This window comes from Paramormyrops kingsleyae, chromosome 5 (genome assembly GCF_048594095.1).
Source record: "Paramormyrops kingsleyae isolate MSU_618 chromosome 5, PKINGS_0.4, whole genome shotgun sequence".
In the NCBI taxonomy this organism is placed as follows: domain Eukaryota; kingdom Metazoa; phylum Chordata; class Actinopteri; order Osteoglossiformes; family Mormyridae; genus Paramormyrops; species Paramormyrops kingsleyae.
Window position 1 is genome coordinate 37,968,129 of NC_132801.1, and position 23,577 is coordinate 37,991,705.

At 43.3% G+C, this 23,577-nt stretch overlaps 1 protein-coding gene across 9 annotated transcripts in view; it reads right to left on the reverse strand.

Annotated features, from left to right (window-relative positions):
- Positions 1–23,577, reverse strand: part of LOC111834599 (speckle-type POZ protein-like) — an 87,312-nt gene that overhangs the window by 10,304 nt on the left and 53,431 nt on the right. For all 9 annotated transcript variants that reach the window (XM_023794077.2, XM_023794080.2, XM_023794078.2 and 6 more), the window contains 2 exons: positions 21,254–21,381; positions 689–866 (listed from right to left, as the gene is read on the reverse strand). In XM_023794077.2, the coding sequence (XP_023649845.1) occupies positions 689–866; positions 21,254–21,381 (306 nt within the window). The remainder of the gene's footprint in view (positions 1–688; positions 867–21,253; positions 21,382–23,577) is intronic.

The window sequence follows — 23,577 nt, forward strand, 5'->3', positions numbered from 1 at the left end:
CCTGGGTCTGCCCCTGGGCCTCCTCTGGGCTGGACATGCCCGAAACACCTCCCCAGGGAGATGTCCAGGAGGCATCTTAGATAGATGCCCTAATCACCTCATCTGGCTCCCTTCGATGCGGAGGAGCAGTGGCTCTACTTTGAGATCCTCCCGAATGTCCGAGCTCCTCACTGTCTCTAAGGCTATATGTGCCTATGCTACATACACCTATATCCTAGTATATTAAACAAAAACACTTTTTAAATTGGATGGATGGATGGAGGAATGGACTTCTTAAATTCCTCGTCATGCAGTTCTGATCTTTTTGTTGTATTTGTTCTTCCAAACAAATCGCAATTAATTATTTTTTTTTTACTTTGTTTTCTGAGATCTTAACTGTTTTCAAGGCAGCATTTGTATTGTGTTTCAGTGGCAGGGTACCAATTGAGTACCATACTTGGTGCGGTTGTAAGGCGCCCTTAGTCTGTACTACCCAGCCCCAATAATCAAAAGGTCCTGGTTGATGGCTGCCATTATAGCAACTCTGTTTGTGTGTGTAAGTCTACATGACACTCTAAAAATACAACACACTGACACCAGAGCTCTATTCCTTAATGAATTCCATTCCTACGGTGCAGAGATTGTCACACTTCCCCCCCCAGCCCGCTCTACCCCCAGCGATGACTGCAGGTCGCTTCCCTGTTCCTACCTGCTAGGATTGCCTTGTGAGCCTGGAACTCCTGGCCAGCCACGCACAGAGAGCAATCGGTGAAGCGCGAGTTCTCCCACAGCCCGCCCAGCTCGTCCGCTAGCCGGCAGTCAGGTACCTTCACCATGTTCATGGTGTTCTGACCCGAGATGTTGACAGAGTCCTGGACGACACTCACCTGCAATTAAAAAGCCCATCGATCAGTCAATCTGTATATAAACCCCAGCAGAATAAGATAAACATAAGATGGTTAAACTGGTATTTTCCAGGCCCCCGTCTCCCCTCCCCCATCCCATCCTTACTCCTCCCACACCCCCAACCTCTACATTTTCTAGAAGTATTGGGTGGACCAAGTCAGAAAGTGAAAGTCAATAAATGTGCTTTTATGTGAATGCTCTCTGACCTACTAGTGACACATAACTCTGAAACTACAGCTATTCATTTATTGCACATTCCACTTAAATGCCAATTAACTGTATTTCTTTGTATATGCCTTAATGCCCATGTCTTCAAATGTCATTTATATTACACATCATTTTGTGTGTCTAAATATTTATATTAGATGCATTTCTCATTTGCATGATGACCAATAGTGTCCATGATATAGCAGTAAGAACTGTCACACACACAGACATTAATGGTACAGATGGAGTTCTGGAGGGGCCATGCACAACTTTTTTTTTTTTTTAGCACAATGTATTAAATCTTGTGCACAATTTAGTTTAACGTGGCTACAAAAATTTAAATTGAGCTCCTGAAATCCCTAAAATATACCTACTATTTCCTTTTTTGTGCTCATTTTGGTGTTTCGAGTTCTGCCATGAATCAAGTTGTGCTCTTGATTTGGTCATTTGTGGACGTGCCGGCAAAACCATAAGTGCAGAATTCATGTCTCCCATTCCAGCTTGGTCTTATTCTGCTAGACCTGGCACTTGTCCAAAGTTTCAATGAATTCTATGGTGGAAATTAGGGCTTATGATCATCCAATTCTTAATACTGTGCATGATAATAACCAATATATGTATCAATCTCTGAGCCTTTAACTTAATAATAATGCATACCTGCTATTGCAAATTTATTTTCCTATAGTTTTTGTCATAAAAAAAAAGTATGTCTTGTGGTCATTTAATTACCATTTACATATTTACTTAGGCAGTTTTTATACATTTGCCTTTCATATTAATTCAATAACAATTTACATACAAGTGGTATTTGTGTACTTCAAAAGTATGTGCAGATGGCTAGACTGATGGCACGATTTCTTTAGATTTTCTGAGCTTGATTTACCATTTTGTGAGCATATTAACCTAAACTGTGCACATGATGTTGCACATTGCACAGAGCGAATGGGAAACAAAAAAACCTTCCATTTGGGAGTCAAGCATCATCCCAACTGACTAGAAAATGGGACTTGTAGTCCTTATCTGGAAAGGGAAGGGTGATGGCCTGGATTGCGGCAACTACAAGGGGATAACACTGCTTTCAGTGTCGGTAAGATCCTTTACTAGGGTCATCCTTACCAGGATCCATGATCAATTGTTCTCCTATCAGCGGCTGGAGCAATCTGGTTTTACGCCTAAAAATTCTACCATTGACCGCATTCTGGCACGAAGGGTTCTCATTGAGCACAAGTGCTAATATCGGCAGAGGTACTTCATAGTCGATTTTCATGAAGCGTTTGACTCTGTTGATTGTGTTGCCCTGTGAGAAATTCTGAGACTTTGCGGGATCCCCCCAAAGCTGCTTGAAATCATGGCCAGTCTGTACACTGGTACAGTGAGTGCTGTGCGGAGTGGAGGGAGAATCTCTGTGTTCTTCCCAGTTGATTCTGGGGTTTGCCAGGGGTGTGCTCCTACACTTTCGCTCCAAAGGTCTAAGTCTTTAGAGTCCTGGTGCTCCCTGTCTTGCTGTATGGCTGTGAAACATGGACACTATCCAGTGAGCTGAGACGAAGACTGGACTCCTTTGGTACTGTGGCTCTTCTGAGAATCCCTGGGTACCGCTGGTTTGACTTGCTAGAGGAGTCCAGAATGAGGCACATTACCTGCACTGTGAGGGAGTGTCAGTTACGGCACTACGGCCATGTGGCGCATTTCCCTGAGGGTGATCTGGCTCTCAGGACTCTCATTGCTGAGGACCTGAGCAGCTGGATCAGGCTGAGGGGACGCCCAAGTAACACCTGGCTGCGGCAGATGGATGGACTGTGTGTCTGCCTGGGGGGGGTCGCCAGCCGGGATCTCGAGGAGTTTCGCCATGTGGTGGGTATGACAACACTCTGCATCAGCGCATGCTCTCCAACCTGACCTGACCTGATGCGACTCCATAAGTATAACTAAGTAACTACCATGTAATGTCATATGCCTCGTTTGGACTTTTTCCCAAGTTCAGCGCTTTTCCACTACAAAAAAAAGGCCCTGGGCCAAAAAAAAATTCTCCAGCATGGGACCACAGAAAAGCTGGTCTCAGAATTTGCTTTCATAACATCAGCGAAAGTGGGATGAGCTATCGCATCCAAACCTTCGGCATACCTATCCATAACTGATATAGTTTTGTCTAATATCACTGCTGCCAGCAGTAAAACAACTTGCCAGCATATTAGCAGAATAACATTACATCAATTTTCATTCTGTGGAAAACGAAAGACTTTCTGGCGTAATTTAATGATAAATTAAAAACATGCTGCAGGTCTAATATTTTGGCCCTTGAGTGGCGAAGAGATCATGAGGCAGACAACAAAGTTCAATTTTTAGCAGACTCTTATTGTGTGATCTATAAAAGGACAGTGGGGTAAAACAGTAAGTGAGAATAAACTCAGTTACACACACAGATGGGGGAGCCTTTAAGGAGACAAAAGTGGGTATAGGTGATAAAGACAGAGCACGATAGGGCTGAACGATTTATCGATTTCAAATCGAAATCGCGATTTGAAAGAACGTGATTAGCAAATCGCAAAGGCTGCGATTTAGGACATACATTATACAGCACGACGGACCCAGGGTTTAAAACTGTTGTAAGAATAGTTTTCCAAACTCATACCGTGCTCCCTATGTGACAGTCGTTCTCACCAATCACACGTGCTGTGCTCCTTATGTGACAGTCATGCTCACCAATCAGAAGTGGCCCGAGGCGACGGAGTACACGCCCACAAACAGCAAACACGTGAAACCCGAAGAAAATGTTGCGTTCGCGGTGCGGAAAAAATATTGATTCCGCTACTGAGCTATAAGTGAATTGCCTTATTAGTTCATGGTCCGAGATTGTTTCAGAAAGGTCCTATCATCAATAGAACCGGCGAGCTCCTTTTAAACACCAGCTGCAATATACTTAAGCGTATCATACCTTTGGTTTTTGTTAATAGGCAATAGCATTAGTATACCGCTAACCCATCAAAACAACAATGAGTCAGTAATTCTCACAGCAGAGTCGGTGACCTCCAAAAAAGCCGTAAAACCCACAATACAGTCGTGTTTATGTCATATGTTTTTGTGCTTATTAAATTTACGTGTTTTTAAAGATTAATCCCACAACAGCAATAAAATAAAAGTCTTGCTTTAACATAAATACTAAAAGAATAGATCGCTTTAATCGCTACTACAGTTGGGTATGGGCACGCGGTCTTATTTAGAAAACATACTGTACAAAAAGAGACGTATATAATGTTTAATCATTCGTTTTGTATTTGTCCGAGTAACAAAGCAAAGGAATGAGCTGCTTCAGTCGAAAACTGCATTTTACTTCTCATTTAAAATAAAATGCAGGGTTGGCAACTTTGGTCAGCTGCATGGAGTGAGATTTTCTGTTCTCTGTTCTGCACACACATTTATATGTATGTAAGTTTTATTACCTTGTAAATAGTCTGTAGCGTTTGCAAACTGCCGTAACGTTTTGGATGCAGCTAATTTTAAGTTCAGAATGGAATATAGATTTGCCGAAAGATTTCATGCGTGAGAGTCTGAAAGAGTTTGCAACCAGGAACACGTACATTTTTTGTTTCACCTGAATTGATTTGTATAGAAAATAACCGTATACATTGTTAAAAAGCGGAAACTTCGACCAACATGAAATCACCAATAAACGACTTCTACTTATTCAACATTTTATAAAATGCATACTACATTTTAAAATTTCCAGCTTTACGGTTTCAGGACAGAACAGCCACTCCAATTTTAGTACAGTGCCTCTCAATATTTGATCAGTTTGAGTTCATCAACCACTCAATGTACATGCCAAGTCTGAAAAAAAGATCTCAAAGACTTTTGAGTTCTCATTAACAAGAAAGCATCTGCGATCCATCCCAAAAGCATATGTATTCCTTGTCCAGGGAATACAGTTATAGGCTTGGTTGAATATTATTGTTGAGATATCAACAGCTTTGAGGCACAATATTATTTTTGCTTTGAAATGATGGGTAACTTTGGCATTTAACTGCTGTTATTTAGTTTCCAGCCAATTGAGAACGGGAATAAACTTAAATGACATCACATAACAACACAAGATGGCAACACCAGAAATTCATATAGTCTCCACAGAGTGCATCATCCAGCTGAATTAGAAAGTTATACAAGGCTACTTCACTGCTAGGTTCAGCACCAGGGCAGTCCACAAGTCAGACTGAGATGGATTTGTGAAAAGCACCGGATATGAATGAAAGGCACAAATGCAATCACAAGATACAATGCAGAAGTAGCAGCATGTTTTTACACAGTGGAGAATGCTTGTCAGTGACATGCTTTAAGGTGGCCATATACTTCAAATAAAATCAACGGAAATAACGTTGTTTTAGCAGCACAACATCCTCTGAATGGTGATCACTGCTTCAGCAAACTGCCTGTGTAGGATCCCCAAGGAGAACTTTTTTTGTTTGTTCTAACACAAAACCACCGTCCATCACTGGTTGACACAAAGTGACACTGCAGGGCTAGTCAGCATGACTAATTACAGTATTTCCTCAAATAGTGGCCACAGCCTTCACTAACCTAAGCCACAGAAGTAACAGGCTGTTATTTGAGACAGGCTTTTATTTGAGTCAGGCCTTTATTTTTAGTTCCCTCTGTTACTGCATTATACTGTTAGTACAAATTCGGCATTTGAATAAATCAAACACCATCATTATGCCAGTATCAACAATGCAAACCATACGGGGTACATTTATTGGGAATATTCTCTAACTGTATAACACTAGCTTACAGTATTGCAAGTCCATTAAAATTAACAGCACTAGTAATTCCCTTTTAAAAGTGTATTCTTAAAAGTCAACTTTTCATCAATGCCACGTACATACATACACTATACTGGCAAAAGTATTGGGACACCTGCCTTTACACACACATGAACTTTAATGACATCCCATTCTTAATACATAGGCTTTAACATGGAGTTGGTCCACCCTTTGCAGCTATAACAGCTTCAACTTTTCTGGGAAGCCTGTCCACAAGGTTTAGGAGTGTGTCTATGGGAATTTTTGACCATTCTTCCAGGCGAGTATTTGTGAAGTCAGGCACTGATGTTGAACAAGGCGGCCTGACGCGCAGTCTCTGCTCTAATTCATCCCAAAGGTGTTCTATTGGGTTCAGATCAGGGCTCTGTGCAGGCCAGTCAAGCTCCTCCACACCAGACTCGCTCATCCATGTCCTTATGGACCTTGTTTTGTGCACTGGTGCACAGTCATGTTGGAACAGGAAGGGGTCATCCCTAAACTGTTCCCACAAAGTTGGGAGCAAGAAATTGTCAAAAATGAATGAATACTGTAGCATTAAGAGTTCCTTTCACTGGAACTAAGGGGCCAAACCCAACCTCTGTAAAACAACCCCACAAACTTTACACTTGAGACAGTGCAGTCAGGTAAGTACTGTTCTCCTGGCAACCGCCAAACCCAGACTCGTCCATCAGATTGCCAGACAGAGAAGCGTGATTCGTCACTCCAGAGAACACGTCTCCACTGCTGTAGAGTCCAGTAGTGGCGCACTTTACACCACTGCATCCAACGCTTTGCATTGCACTTGGTGATGTAAGGCTTGGATGCAGCTGCTGGGCCATGGAAACCCATTCTTTGAAGTTCTCAATGCACTGTTCTTGAGCTAATCTGAAGGCCACATGAAGTTTGGAGGTCTGTGGCTATTGCCTCTGCTCTGTGATTTTACATGGCCTACAACTTTGTGACTGAGTTGCTGTTGTTCCCAATTGCTTCCACTTTGTTACAACACCATTAACAGTTGACTGTGGAATATTTAGTAGCGAGGAAATTTCACAAATGGACTTACTGCACAGGTGGCATCCTATCAAGGTACCTGGCTTGAATTCACTGAGCTCCTGAGAGGGACCCATTCTTTCACAAATGTTTATAGAAGCACTCTGCATGCCTAGGTGCTTGATTTTATACACCCGTGGCTATGGAAGTGATTGGAACACCTGAATTCAATGATTTGCAGTGTCCCAATACTTTTGGCAATATAGAGTATGATCAATTTAACTCGCGTGTAGTATGACCAGTTATGTGCCAGTTTAAATATGCCCAGATGTCACAACATAAAAACAAAACATTTCATGAGTTTCTCCAAATATTAACATTAATAGACATCCCTTTTTTTTTTTTTACAGCAGTCAAATATCTAATAATGATCAGATTTAGCTGCAAGGAAAACCTGAGCTGAAAAACTAGGATATTGCCTAAATATAAACATTGCTGCATACCTTGAAAAAACAAATACTTAATGTTAGCTGTCTATCAGATAACAGAAATGTTTCTGTATTTATTAACGCACATTTCACCAACTAAAACTGACTGCAACTTAGATGCACATAGCTATCTGAACTCCAGATGTCTCCTTTTTTACGACTCCTCCAAAACATTTACAAATCGTAAAATCTTTGTATTAATGAGTGCACAAATGTTTCTCGTATATTTATTTTGTGCGAAGCCTTTATAAATGAGCCCCAACAGTTTACCCCCCTATTGTTTTATTTCACTGGCCTGTAAAATCAGTCTTTATTTGTTCATGTGGACCATCTCTCGGCCATTATCCCAAACCCAGCTTTAAACTGAATCCTCTTTATTTGCGGAAATACATTATGCAGTTACTGGCATGCTTTGCGATACGCTATGCATGTCTGTGAATAGTTTAAACAAATTTGTGAATTTCTATTGTAAGTAGTTAATGTCATTACATGTTTGCCATGGAATGTGTGTGTTGCTCAAAGATGAGAGCGGCTATCAGGATGATCTTTTGGTAACAGCAGATGTGGTCCAATGAGAATTCAGAGGCCCATCATCATTCTATTCATAAATCCTGACTGGAGACTACAGCACAAGTGCCTCCAAACAAGCTTTTTCACCATTAGTCACATGATGGACAACCTAGCTAATGCTATGCCGACAGTTACGACTTGAAGCAATATTCCTATTGTTTTAATGATGGTATTTCTAAATGTGTAAAAAACACTACCTTGATGAAAATTTTCTGATACAAGCTTTTATGAAATGTTTGTAGGCCATTTCAGGAACCAATTACTCCTCACAATTTTAAATATGTTGCATAAATTTTAATGTAACAATCATGATTTAAAAATGGCCTAAAATGATATTTTAAAAGTGAAAATCACCCAGTCCTAGTTATATATACACTGACCTAAAGGATTATTAGGAACACCATACTAATATGGTGTTTGACCCCCTTTCGCCTTCAGAACTGCTTTAATTCTACGTGGCATTGATTCAACAAGGTGCTGAAATCATTCTTTAGAAATGTTGGCCCATATTGATAGGATAGCATCTTGCAGTTGATGGAGATTTGTGGGATGCACGTCCAGGGCACGAAGCTCCCGTTCCACCACATCCCGAAGATGCTCTATTGGGTTGAGATCTGGTGACTGTTGGGGCCATTGTAGTACAGTGAACTCATTGTCATGTTCAAGAAACCAATTTGAAATGATTCGAGCTTTGTGACATGGTGCATTATCCTGCTGGAAGTAGCCATCAGAGGATGGGTACATGGTGGTCATAAAGGGATGGACATGGTCAGAAACAATGCTCAGGTAGGCCGTGGCATTTAAACGATGCCCAATTGTCACTAAGGGGCCTAAAGTGTGCCAAGAAAACATCCCCCACACCATTACACCACCACCAGCAGCCTGCACAGTGGTAACAAGGCATGATGGATCCATGTTCTCATTCTGTTTACGCCAAATTCTGACTCTACCATTTGAATGTCTCAACAGAAATCGAGACTCATCAGACCAGGCAACATTTTTCCATCACATTTTTCACTTTTTATTTGTATTTAGCCTTTACAAACAAGAAATGTGAAATAAACTATCAAATAAATAAAACTCTCAGATTCAGCTTATTAACAATAATATTTCCATTTAAACTAGAACAGGCTGATTATTCATATACAGTCGAACCCGGTTATGTCGCCAGCCTATGGGGTTGCCAAAAAGCGTCGAGATAACCGATGTGTCACGCCCAGCTCCGTACGATCTTCGTGTGCGCCACGCCCCCTCATTACCTCGTGTCAATTCCTGATTGTCACCACCTGTGCCTTGTTCAGTTCGCTCTTTCCTTAGTATTTAGTCCGCGTCTGAGTACGTCTCGTCAGATCCGTCATTGTATTGTTATGTGCTGTTCCTTGTCCGCCAGTCTACCTATAATAAACCCCGTCTGTCCGTATTCACGGCTCTGCTTGCCTGCTTCGCCGCTCGCCTGCTTCGCCGCTCGCCCGCTTGCCAAACATGACAGGATGATCGAGATAACCGAAAACCAATATGGCAGCAATATATTAACATGTGCTTGAAATTTATTTATGTGCGTTAATAACTGAGAATGTACATGCATGGGTTTTTGGTGTTTTTGGCATTGCCGCGATCGGCATGCTATAAATATGTACATACATGTTGGCTAACAAAAGGCATATGTGCACCAACTAACAGCAGAGATTTACCAGTATACAATAAAAACCACCGTCGTTTCTCGATACAAACCTTTAATTATATTCTCCAACATTGCAAACACAAAGATCGCTCACAAAATCACAAAAAACCTGCGGGGTGTACTGTAGTTCGTTTTTACAAAAAGCTAACCAGTGTCAAAATTAAATTCACGAGTCATTTCGCTCTGACACAGCTCTGAAAAGTATCATACACACGGTTACTATGGTTTCTTTACAAAGTCTAAAATGCTTTGTTGCTTTTGCCTTTAACAGTCTGCTTGAAAACAAATGCTTCAATATTATTTATGCTGTCTAAAAAGTTTTACCTGGATCGCGTTTCACCGCTGCGTTGTTCAGCAAATTACCATGCAAATGCGATTTGAATATGCGCTGTTTAGCACTTGTGATACATTTTTAAAAGCCGGCGAATCTTCACGGGGATCGAGAACCGATGTTAAGTGGCGATTTTGGCCCTGTTTTGTGCTCGAGATATTAGGGTTCGGCGACCTAAAAGAATCGACATAACCGATGAGAAGACAGAGGGAATTTGGCGGTTCCACTTCAAAAACGTCGACTTAATACGGTTGGCGAGATAACCGAGGTCAAGATAAGTGGGTTCGACTGTGTGTGTGTGTGTGTGTGTGTGTGTGTGTGTGTGTATATATATATATATATATATATATATATATTCAAATGTATATCGAAATATCGGAAATGTGTTTAAAAATCGTATCACCGTTATTGAAAAAAATTCTATCGCGATATATATTGATATCAAATTATTGTCCAGCCCAAATATATATATATATATATATATATATATATATATATATACACACACACACACACACACACACACACACACAGATTCCATGGAAGTAGGAAAGAACTTCAGTGACCAAGAACCAAGATATGATAAGGCCTTATAGGTGAACTTATTATTCCTTATTATTATTTTTCTTCACTCCTTACTGCAAGATTTCCCTGGGATTTCACTCAGCTTGGTTCCACTAAAGGGCTGCTGCTTCCTATGACTTTGGTGTGTGATGTAATCCCTTGATCAGCATGATGGCAGCCTGCTTGACAGCAGCTGTGCGAGAAAGTCCCTCTGTTTCCTAGATACATGCTGCTTCTCCACAGACAGGAAGCGAAGACCACGACAAAAGACTTCAAGAGCCCTGTGTTCTGCTTGGAAACTTCTGAGGAACATACTCCAGCTTCCTTCCATGTTCCCCCCCCCCCAAAGAAATGGATAGAAAGGGAGACAGCCTCTCCTGCTGAGCGCCTCTTGGACGAGGAGGTCATGTGTCAAGGAGTGAGCGTGAAGGGAGAAGTGTCTTCGAGCCTGCATGCCGAGTGAAAAGATGAGACGAGAGAGCCAGAATGGGGAAAAAACGATGGAGGACTGTGGAGACAATGAAGGATGGAAAGAACAGAGATATTCATCCCCTGCTACAGACACGCAGCCCAAAGTCGCCCCTGGAAGATGTCTGGCTGCCAGAATGGAAACGTGTGTAGGGAGGTGGAAGAAGCCAACGCCACAGGGTCCAGCCAGCATGCCCGTGAAGCACTTTATTTACCTTTATTAAACTGGGAAAAACCCCACTGGGATGACAGAGCCCCATTTGCTGGCAAGGTCTGGCCAAGACAGAACCTGCAAGCTACTAGACAGACAGTCACTTAGCATCAAACAGTGAAGCAGAGTTAGACTAGAGCTGGATAGGGCATGGAAATGAAGCAGAAATTTCATACAACATATAACATTCTGCAGTTCTAAACTAAAAGTATCACCATCGGACTGCAAGGTTACCTCAAGTGCATGAGGCTAAACTTTTGAAAACCATTCTCCATTTGATAACGTTCTGAATGATATTGTGCAGGTCACGGTGATATGCATTGTTTTCCCAGATTTTAAGTATGGGGACACACATGGAAGCTTCCCAAAGCTAGTGTTTTACCAGGGCTGCTGGATCTGAGAACAAAGGAGGGGGGTTTCCCTTCATCTCCGAATCATGTTCAGCAGGAGAGCCAGCAGAAGGCCGATTCAGGACCCTCCAAGTGCAGACAGTAGCTCTGAAAGATTAGAGAGATCAGCTGTACTGCAGAGCCGATTTTATGCGGGATCTTCTGTGACATGACCAGAAGGGCTGAGCTATATGAGAACCAACTTACCTCCAATGTGATGCAGGCAAGACCATAACAAGAAGCAAGATTATTTCAACAATAAACATCCAAACATTCTGACAACCCACAAGAGACCATGATGGTAACAGAATGTGGGGAAAGACACTAACATCTTGGCTAAGCAACCCAGCTCAGTGTATCGCCAAGCACGTCACTGGCAGCACTACCGTGATCTGTTTGTTGTGGTTACACACGATTTGTTCACGGAGTCTGTATCCCTGGCGCTTCCTGCAAGGCCGTCTCTGCCACCTGTTCCAGGCCCTGCCAGCACGCTCTATTCATCTCCACTTATCTAACTCCAGGGGAAGCAGTCGTGCAGAGAATCCCCTGTCCCTGCAGAAGATTTGGACCATGGACGAATTGGCCAGCCGCGATCCTCGGTGGGTGCGAAAAACCGGAAATGCCTGGGTGGGGGTGGGGGGGGGGGGGGGGCTCAAGGGGCGGGAGCTATGCCCAGGAAAGCACAGCTCTGACCACGGTGGGAGGGACAGGGGTGTCCAGGACTGGGATGTCGGGATTACGAGACCGGGATATGACGTCACGTGCATGTCTGCTCGGAAGGGTTTATGGGAGCGTGACGAGCCGGATAGCTCTGCCCCAAAGCTGTTAGCCGCCTGCTTGGAAGGAGCGGCAGCATTTGACAGGATTAGGCAGCATCAGTCTAAGGAGGGGAAATAACAGAAGGCGGCACTGATACCTCCCGCGCTGCGAACATCAGCAATATTACAGCAAAATAGGATAAACAAATGAAACAAAAAGTGGACGGGCCGGCGTCTGTCAAAGTCCTTCTGAGCAAACAGATCCAGAACATCGGCACGGGAGATACCCACACAAGCCTCTCGGTACAAAGTGGCCAGTCACGCAGGCGAATGGCAAGTATAAATAACGGGGGGTTCAGCCAGGAGAGGCAGTGCTAGCTGGAAAACGGAAGAGTCCGACTCATGGAGACACAATAAATGAAGGAAGAAAACCTCATATCCCGGCTGGGGATTTTGCTCGGAGGATGGGGCAATGGCTCGCTACTGCCAGAACCGGACTCCCCTCCAGCTCTTCAAGAAGGAGCCACAGCAATCAGACCAGCAGCAGAGAAAGCAGAGAGGTCTTCATTATGACATCACTGCCATGGAGCTCAAGGGGAACCAGGAGCGTCCGGGAGCAAAGCCTGAATGCACCACCTCCTGCCACTGCCATCCACGCAGCCTCATTACTGCGTGCTCATTTGTGTTCAAAATGATGCAAACTCACCAGTATCACATACCCTCCCCCCTTCAATCACAATCACTGTAGGAAATTCCATTTTATACACACTTCTTTTTTTATAATTTTTTCCTAGATATTTTTTTGCCTGACGGTGCATGGAAGTCTACAAAAATAATGAAAAAGAAAGTTCATTAAGTGGTGGGGAATTAGCCGGCCATGTAGTCCGTCTCATTTCCACAAAATTTTCAGGCCCGGTGGGTTTTTCAATCAGTCCTGAGCGTGTTCTTCACATCCGCTCTAGCCAGGCTGCTTTAATGGAGCCGTGATCTTTTAACTCTGCAGCTGTGGCCTCATCACCAGCTTTTCATAATGCATGACTCTCCCTTATCAAAGCGAAGAGCAACAAAATAAACAGAATTTTTTTATATCCCTTTTTCAACTCCCATCTCTTGTTCTCCCTCACTCTGCAAACCCCCCCCCCCCCCCCCAGGTAAAAACTCCTGGTTGTGTTTCTGACACATTTCAGAGTCTGAGCTGCAGCCAGGGATTGAGCAAGCACTCTGGATCTTTCAGGACCCCTAAACACATCTCTTTAGCCTCATTGTTGCCCAAAGACATCTAATTGATTTTTTTTCTTGTTCAAAACAAGGCAAAACATTTTCTATAGAGGAGTGAATGCATCCTCGATTTCCTTCTTGAATACTATAAGACAAAAGACTTGAACTTGACAGATTTATATAAAAAATGAGGAACCTACTAGCAATGACACCTGTTGTGTGTTCATTCAAACCGCTTGAAAAAATTCAGATACCGATGAGACTGAATTTCCACCAAAAAGGACAAGGCTTCTAATTCATCAAGTCTCTTAGCAGTCACAGAAGTATATTCACACAGGAATATACACAAGAAGTATATTGACAGGATAACCTGGTCAAGTATATTTGGAGTACTGCCTCTAGAATGGATTCCTTAATTTCATAATTCATGGACAATTCTTGGTTTCTTGGCAACAAACTGCTCACAAAAATGTAGTCCATACTATTATCAGTCATATCATGCACAATTTAAGGCCGGTTCTTACTTCTCTATGTGGACATGCAGGTACACATACGATGTGACTGTCGTCAATGTACATCTGCAGGTGAACACGTGCAACACCATGATTTTTGTCAGCCTGGCCACCGACCGCACTATTCCTCACCCACTGTGAATGTCTGTTTTTGAATATTGTCCTTTCCTCTTCCCAGATACATTCTGCACAACCAATGTTACTCACCCAATAAAAACAAATACTACTGCATGCAGAGAACCTGGTTATGGTTGCACAATTCTGAGTAAAATATGAATCACTACTTTTTTTCCACTTAGAATCAGGATTGCGTTTTTCTCTCATGGGTCTTGGGCAACATTTCATTCTTTTTTTCCTTTTTATTATTTTGTGTTATATATTGCCTTTAACAAGATAGAATAAAGATCCATGGTATTTTGGGTAATATATCAGAATTAACATCCAACATTTAAACTATCAATATTTAAAGTTAGCAGTACTAGTCCAGCTACTACTGAAACAATGGTGCTTGCATTGGACAATCAGCCATTTTCCATTGTGGAGTACGAGGATTTCAGTCTGCTCACTGACCACTTATGAGAGGTCTGTCTATAAGTACTGACCCGCAAAATGTCTCATTATTTAATCTGGCCCGTAGATTGATCTTTTGTTTTCCACAGAATAAAAAAAATAATTCTGCTCATTTGCACCAACAAGTTCACTGCTTTTTTTAAATAAAAAGAAAATATGCATCTCAGTTTTCCTCTTTATGCTGCACTGTAACATATAACGTTATATTCAAACCTATCTTGGGTGAAGGTTGCTTTTCATAACAACAATAGATTTGGATCTATACTACTTTTTCGTTAAGTACTTTTATTTTACTGGATGACTTTTACTTGAGTAGCATTTTGGTGTGATATCTGTACTTTCACTTAATTGAATAATTTTGCCATCACTTCTCCCATTATTCTGCACATGTACACATTTTATATGGACTTGATTGTGAACAGTTACGCATTCACAGACACACAGTCCCTGTGTGAAAAGTATGAACCGACCTTTATTATCTTACAATCCATATAAAGGTATACAGTGTGAAAAGATAATGCTCTCCCGGGACCACAGTGTGACAAACAGCTAGTGACAAGGGGGTGGATTAAAGTGAAAAAACAGGACAGTCCAAAACAAAGGGGCTGAGCTCAAGCCTGTATATACACAGTACATATTTCATAAGCTAACCATATTCCTGCTGTGAGCTTGAAAACCTAAGAGATATTATAGCTTGTCCAATGTGTATTAAAGAACAGAGTGTTAAACCAGATTTAATGGCACATGAAGACATAAGCAGAAATTTAGGTGCTCTCTCTGTGTAAAACTCAGTTAGTCTAAAGATTTTATTAATAGGTACCTGAAATGTTAGACCCATATAGCTATATTGCTGCACGTCTTTAATTAAATAACATTTTTCTGAAGAGAAACCGAAGCTGACATGCCCCATATGGTAAACTGCATTCCATTTAAATCTGTCCATTTAAGTCTTTGCTATACGGTGTTTCACACTGTCACTTTATTCTGCATCAAAGTAAACTCACTTAAGGCACATACATGATTCGTAAGTAAGAATTATAACAGTTCTCCTGGCAATTTCAACTGAATTCCCATAAGTGAGTTAGTAGAAAGCTGCTTTATTACACCTAATTTTGCCAGAAACACACAGCAGCAGGAAGCAGAGTAGCCAGGAGTGTGGAACTTCATGCAGGTTAGTGTCCCAGGCGGAGCTGGGCTCCGGTGTCTGTGAGGAGTTCCACCAAAGGTGACAGGTTAGTGTCGAGGGCGGAGCTGGGCTCTGGTGTCTGTGAGGAGTTCCACCAAAGGTGACAGGTTAGTGTCCCAGGCGGAGCTGGGCTCCGGTGTCTGTGAGGAGTTCCACCAAAGGTGACAGGTTAGTGTCCCAGGCGGAGCTGGGCTCCGGTGTCTGTGAGGAGTTCCACCAAAGGTGACAGGTTAGTGTCCCAGGTGGAGCTGGGCTCTGGTGTCTGTGAGGAGTTCCACCAAAGGTGACAGGTTAGTGTCCCAGGCGGAGCTGGGCTCCGGTGTCTGTGAGGAGTTCCACCAAAGGTGACAGGTTAGTGTCCCAGGTGGAGCTGGGCTCCGGTGTCTGTGAGGAGTTCCACCAAAGGTGACAGGTTAGTGTCCCAGGTGGAGCTGGGCTCCGGTGTCTGTGAGGAGTTCCACCAAAGGTGACAGGTTAGTGTCCCAGGTGGAGCTGGGCTCTGGTGTCTGTGAGGAGTTCCACCAAAGGTGACAGGTTAGTGTCCCAGGTGGAGCTGGGCTCCGGTGTCTGTGAGGAGCTGGGCTCCGGTGTCTGTGAGGAGTTCCACCAAAGGTGACAGGTTAGTGTCCCAGGCGGAGCTGGGCTCCGGTGTCTGTGAGGAGTTCCACCAAAGGTGACAGGTTAGTGTCGAGGGCGGAGCTGGGCTCCGGTGTCTGTGAGGAGTTCCACCAAAGGTGACAGGTTAGTGTCCCAGGCGGAGCTGGGCTCCGGTGTCTGTGAGGAGCTGGGCTCCGGTGTCTGTGAGGAGTTCCAAAAAGGTGATAGGTTAGTGTCCCAGGCGGAGCTGGGCTCCGGTGTCTGTGAGGAGTTCCACCAAAGGTGACAGGTTACAATCCTGTCTTTTTCTTTTTTTTTTTTTTTTACTTTTGCTAATAGCATTACATCCTGCACTGAAAAAAATCTGTTCCATACCCTTCAAAGTTATGCCTTTCCTCAGTGGGTTAAGCCTCCATGCTTGTGACAGGGGGTTGCCAGTTCAAATCCCGTGGTTGCAGAATAGTCGCATCACCATTGGGCCCTTGAGCAAGGCCCTTAATCCCTGAAAAATGCTTCAGGGCCTCCGGATAAATGGCTGACACTGTGCTGATGCCAAGCTTCATTCTCATCTGTATACGTTTGTACGTCTTAAAGGTGAGCAAGATGGGATATGTGAAAACTAAAGAATTCCCATGTACCTGTACTCATAATTGTGCCAATGGCAAATAAAGTTTCATGTTATTTTTTTCCCCCATTTCCTTCACTAGTTTCTGAAAACCAGCTGCAAACATTTTGCCATGCAAATCACATCTCAGGACGCCCTCACGTCCCAGGACACCGAGATCAGTAAAAAAAAAAAAAATATATGCAAACGGGCTTTGCGATATAAGCCAGTCACCTTAATTTGCATGTGTTGAGAGGAACAACACATCACCAGACAAGCCCTAGATCGGAGGATATGCTCGCAAACCGAGCCTCACTGTAATCTTAATGCTTGTTATCACTAGAATTTGATATAATGCTTCGCTTGTTCTACGTTATTGTTACTGCTGACGTAAAGCTTTTTTTTTTGTTTAGATAAATGCAAATACCATGGGCATCATACTTGTTGACTATAGCAATGAGCGCCAGCCAGTCACGACCATTTGTTCTCTGCAAATTTTCTCTACATTTTTATGATTTAGGACACAAGGCTATAAGATATGCATTTACTAAATTGGATCTTAATTCTGCTTATACCTTGACCTGTCATAACAATCTCACTGTGTAAAACTGCAGCCCAAACACATTCTGTAGCACACACATATCAGCATTTTACTTTAAAACTACTACTACTATTTTACTAAGACTACAACATGATGGGCCAGATATTTCTACAGACCTAGAGATCTAAAGACCCTCGTAATATCCTTTGGGCAAATTAAGTAATAATGTCTGTCTATCTGTCTACCTGTTTGTCTCTGACTGGCTGCATACCTGGATTCATGTCCGCCTGCGTGTCTGCGTGCCCGTCTGTCTGCATGCATGCCTGTCTGTGGTCCTGTTTGCATGCCAATGTTTCTGTCTGCGTTCCTCTCTGTGTGCCTGTCTGCGTGTCTGTCTGTATGTCTGTAAGACAGCTTGTCTTGTGTGCTATTCTGCCTGTCTACCTTGCTGCGTGCCAGTCTGTCTGAATGCATGCATATATCTCTGTCTGGATGCCTACCTGGCTGCGTTCCTGTCTGTGTACCTGTCTGCCTGGGCACAGAAACTGCGCAGCAGTGCCCAGAAAGCCCCCCCCCCCCCCCCACTCTCCACACCACGTACAGCCACGTGGAACCCAACCTTCACAAGGCACTCTCCTCCCTCCGTCTCTCGCTAACCCCAGGCTGGCACAGCACCAGCGCCGAAAAACAAAAACAAACAAGCAGCAGCTGTAGTGGCCTGCGAGATGGGTGCCCGACATATGGCAGGGCATGGTAAAGGATGGATGCTGTCAGGAGCAGAGTGCTTAAAAAGAAAGAGAAAAACAGAGGAAGAAAAAAGAAAAAGCCGAACATCAGCACAGAGCTAATTTATTCCACAGAAGTCGTTTCCCTGCTAGGCACGATTTAGGGGCAGGCACAGGGGGAGAGGAGACGCTGTATATATATCCCAGCAACTTTCTGTATTCTGTTTGGCTTCTTGTTATTAAGTTGCTAATACAGGCGCTGTGTAAAGCAGGCACTCTGTCGGCACAGGTGTCGCTAGCAATGCATAAATCAGACGGAAGAGCCGACGGCGAGAAACGATGCTGGAGGCCGGTGCGGGGGGGGGGGAGGCTGAAAGCGAGACCAGAGGAGCGTAAACAGGCGGTTTACTGCAAACATGGCAGCGAATAGAGCGACGGCACTCAATTTCCTGAGCTTATTTCTCACATGGAGCAATGACACCACCTCAGTTTGGTTCTAAAAGCAACCTCACATCTACAGTTCAGTGGGTGATGAAAGCTATGAAAATAAAACACAACTTCTGTATTAGACAGGGGGAAGGTCTCAGGACAAGTCAGTCAGTAATGGTGGCCAGCGCAATGGCTTTAATAGGGACAAACTCCTCATTAAACAGCTCCAGGTGTCCAGGAGCTCCGGCTGAGACAGAATTCCGTGTGCATTTGCTGAAAGGCACAGTGGCAGGTCCCCTGAGATGCCACTAAGTGCCCCACAGAGCTTGACGCCAAGACCAAGTGGACGTGCCTTAAATGAGCCGACACCATTTAAATACAGCAGCCGGAAATATCGGATCATAAAGTCATTCTCCATTAACCAAAATCCCGTATATGACTCATTACACTGAATGCTTGTTGGACGTATTTACAGATCAGGTCTTATATTGTTATGAATCAGTGTTTCTATATACACAAGTATTTTTTTATATATAAAACAAATCTGTACATAAATACACATTATACAATACATACAGAGATAAATATATAAAAAAGACATCCACATCAGTACAAGCATTTATCTGAATCATCACTGACCAGGAGCAACACAGTTAATACTGAAAAGTAATAAAGGTTATTCAATTTACCTGTAATAAAAAACACTAAACTAAATGCCACCGAGATAGTAAATTAGTTCCAAATACCTCAGGAAAGAAATGCAATAAAGCAATTTCAGTACAAAAAAATGACGTGCCAATAAGATTCAGGAATATAAGCTGAATGATAAGTAACCGGCCAATTCAATGGGCTCTCCAAGACCAAAGAGTGTGGGAATCTCACTCGTGACATGACAGAATGGTAGCAGGCATGCAGGATATTAGACAGCAGGCTCTTCATTTCTCATCTCAAAACGTCAACTGCAGGCCCCAATGACATTCCTCCATTTGCCAGAACAGCTCAATTATTGGTCTTGCATCACTCTCGCAATATTTATTGGAAAAAATTCTTCTCACTGGCTATAATTTTTTATATATACACATTTGAAAATGGCTTTGGCATTGATAAATCATGCCAACCAATACTAACTACTGCATAAGTGGCTACTACTATCAGTGATACTATTAGTAAATCAGTACGAAACAGCCCTCTGATCAAGTGGCTCCATGTTTGGGAGCAGAGCTGCAGACTTGGCCTGGCTCTACTTTAGGACCGTCTGCAAAGGAAAAGTATCTCCCCAAGGCCTGAAAGTCCCACACTGACTGCTGTCTCCAGAATTGATGAGAATGCACAAGAAATGCAGAGGATGCTGGGTAACCTGTAAGACACTCGAAAGCCTGTGGATGGCTGGCTGGCCTTTAGGTAGCCAATGCACACTTGCCTACTCCAACCCCCCCATTTCAACTTTGAGCCCCCAGGTGTCAATGACCCCTCATTTGATGGCCTTTAATAAGACTCCACGAGTTCCACGTCTCCATCTCACCCCTGAAAACTTCAAGGCCATCTGCAACTATACCCCTAGGGTTAATTATAATTGTTTTAAACAGCCATCTCACTTTTTAAACATTTATGGATGCATGCATAACACGGGCAGATTAGCATATCCATGGAGTTCACTTCACAAAAGCGGCATTATACATGGCGCTAGTTAAAATATACTTCTGGAATTAAACGGACATAGGTACCCCATGGGTAAGGATTCTCCAAGTTTCAATTCATTTGTAAGGGGAGTGGAGAGCGTTGCGGTCAGCCATGCACGTGCAAAGTGGCCGTGGAGCAGCAGGGTTATGGCCTCACTAAAACTGACATTTCGGCAGCCCTGCTTTCCAACAAAGGACTTCAGAGTCCTCTGACTGTGACATCAGTCGCAACAGCAGTGACCCAGCTAACTATCAATTATAAATGGAACAGTAACAAAGACTCATGTGATGCCACTGAAGCTTATGCACAATCCACAAAACACAAGAGCAATGAAATAACTAAGATAACTGAATAGTTTTTCAACCCCGGCTGATTAAAATCAAAAAAATTTTAAAAGCAGCCATCTACTGTGACATTATCAGCCTCTAGTTTAAAAGAAAACCATTTTAAAATCACACAAACACAAGCTGCCTCATTAATAATACTCAGCCGATGCCATACATAGAATACTAGGAGTGACCTGCATGTGAAGTCTATAAAGGAGCTAATCATGATAATGAATTATCAAAGTCATATCTTAATATATCTTAAACCATATCTTACTATCGTAAACTTGCAATTAAAATAAAACAGAAGGCTGTTTTATTATGGCAACATCCAATCAGATATGATGGTAATTATGTAAAAAGGATAAAATACAAGCTGTGCCAAAAGACAAAGATCACCAATTCATTTTCTTCAGTAATCTAATAAGAAAAAAAATTAATTTTTCATAAAAGCTGCACATCTCCTTAGTGTATACACACAGCCTCCCGTGTTGTATGTAATATAAGAGGCTGGTGATGGCAAATCCTACCTCACAGAAGAGGGTGAGCTTGTCATCAGGGAGCAGCCCGTTGGCCTCATCCAGCAGGAAATCTCGGCGGATGAACTTCTTGAAGCCCCAGTCCTTGCCCTGAACAAAGCGGTAGGCCCTCTGGCTCTCTGTGTAAAGTGTGGGGTGGGGGGGGGGGGGGGGGCAGGGAAAATATTCAGTGATGTTACTTTGTAATATGATAACATGACAATAACGCTATAAAGATTTTTTTTTTTAAACTGTACTTGCCATAAACGGCCATAGTTGAAGAGTCATCCTGAATTACTGACAGGACCATTTAGCTGAAGAGACGCACCATGGACTGGCATGAAGGCTAGCTCCCCCCCCCGCAAAAACTCACACACTTCAAACACTGCCTCACGAGGCATTTCCCAACTTGCACCCTGGGGTCACGCCGGCGGAAGACTGAGCAACTCACTGGTGTAGGACACTGACGGAGGATGGGAGCACCCCATAGGTCAGTGGGGGACGCATTTCTCTTGGGGGGTGAGGTTTCCTGAACTCTGTGTCAGTCAAGGTCGCAGACCATGTCAGGGAGGAGGAGGGGGAAGAGACTCCTATGGCATTTTAGCACGCTGACATGCTGCTTTTGAAGGTGACGAAAATGGGACGGTAACTCTGCGCGATGGAATGCCGAGGAGCCATGCCATGAAGCACGATCCCGCCAAAGTCATCAGTACAGACTTCAAGAATGTGCACTAATGTATCAGTGACAGTCACAGACATCGATAGGCATGGGGAGGGGAATTTAAAGCAAATCACAAACAGCCACGAAAAGCACATGAAACAGCCACTTGTTTGCTGTAGTTCCATTTGTGAGCCGTTTTTAATAAATTTCTTTCTCATGAACCTGACCTTGTCGCCATTCTTTGGTTTTTGACAAATGCCTGATCCCACTCCGTCTCGTTACTTTATTAATAGACAATAAAATAAAGGCGGTTCCTCCTCCAAAGGCCCCCAGATGCTGGCTGCCCAGAGTTGCCACAGTGCTCCTCACACAAGGTGACACTGAAACAGTCACACATAGCAGAGTAATGGGCTCCGAACAGCCCTCTGCCTGTTTATCTGACAAGGGAGCGCCGGCCAGGGCTGAGGCTGCTTATCAACGAGCCCGAATCGCAACACGCAGCGCTCATAAGCATTATAAAGTGTGTCCCTGGGCCCGAATCAGCTTTATTTGGATGAGCAGCAGCGTGCTTCTCTGAGGGGTTGGAGCTCCGTGGCTTCCAATGGCGACAGTTTTGTGAGAAGGGAAAAAACGTCCCACTGCAGCAGAAATCGCCAGGCAGGGGTTTCGGTTTCTGTGGCACCCTGTGAAAACAGCTCACCTCCTAAAAGCTGCACTCTGCTGCAGCGTATGGGCTCGGCCCCCATTGACTCACAGGCTGTAAGAACTGGGCTGGGGAGTGAGACTTTATCATGAGGGAGGCTAAAGGCCAATTCATACTTCACTTTTCCATGTGCCCCAGTAGTGGACGTGACGTAAATATCATCATCAGGGGTTGGCTGCGGACGGCTGTGGTGTGTGCGCATGTAGCCCAGATTTTCATGCCTTTGGGAAACCTTGCATGTCAACTGCGCATGTGCAAAATAATTGACTAGGTATATCCAGTAGGTGGCATGTATGTAAAGTTTGTCCTATTTGTTCAACTCAAAATAATAAGTATCAATAGCTCTGGGGACCACTTCCATATTGGCTCAAGATTAATAATATATTACTACAGAGCCGCTAAGAAGTCAGGGTGAGGAAATATCTTTTGAAATAGTTTTACGTTCCCTCGTAATACTTAATTTTCCATTATTAGTACAGTAGAGTCTCGCTTATCCGACATTCTGTATTATCCGACATCCCATCGCAAAAAAAAAAAAAAAAAAACGCATCAGTTGGCAACAAGAACTTTAAGTTGCGAGCGTGAGCGTAGTCTATTTTTTGTTAATCCCGACTCTACTGCAGCTAATTATTTAGTAGTTACCCCGACTGTACAGTGGCGCGCCCGTCTACACTACGACTCATGTGTCTGTCATTCGCCCCACCCTCACTCACTCACTGTCACAACTCACTACTCAGAGTAGTACAGTTTATCATTGTATGTCGATCGGTTTATCGTGTTACTTGCGTATGTGTCTGTGGGTGTTAATTTGACAAACGTTGTGTTGTTTAAAAGGAGAAATTTACGCAAATACAGTAATATGGAGACGAAAACAAAGAAAGTTGTATCGATGGAACAAAAACTTGAGGCAATGTGTAAAATTATAACATAGTTTGATGTTTAATAGGCTTTGTCTTAACACCTCCAATTATC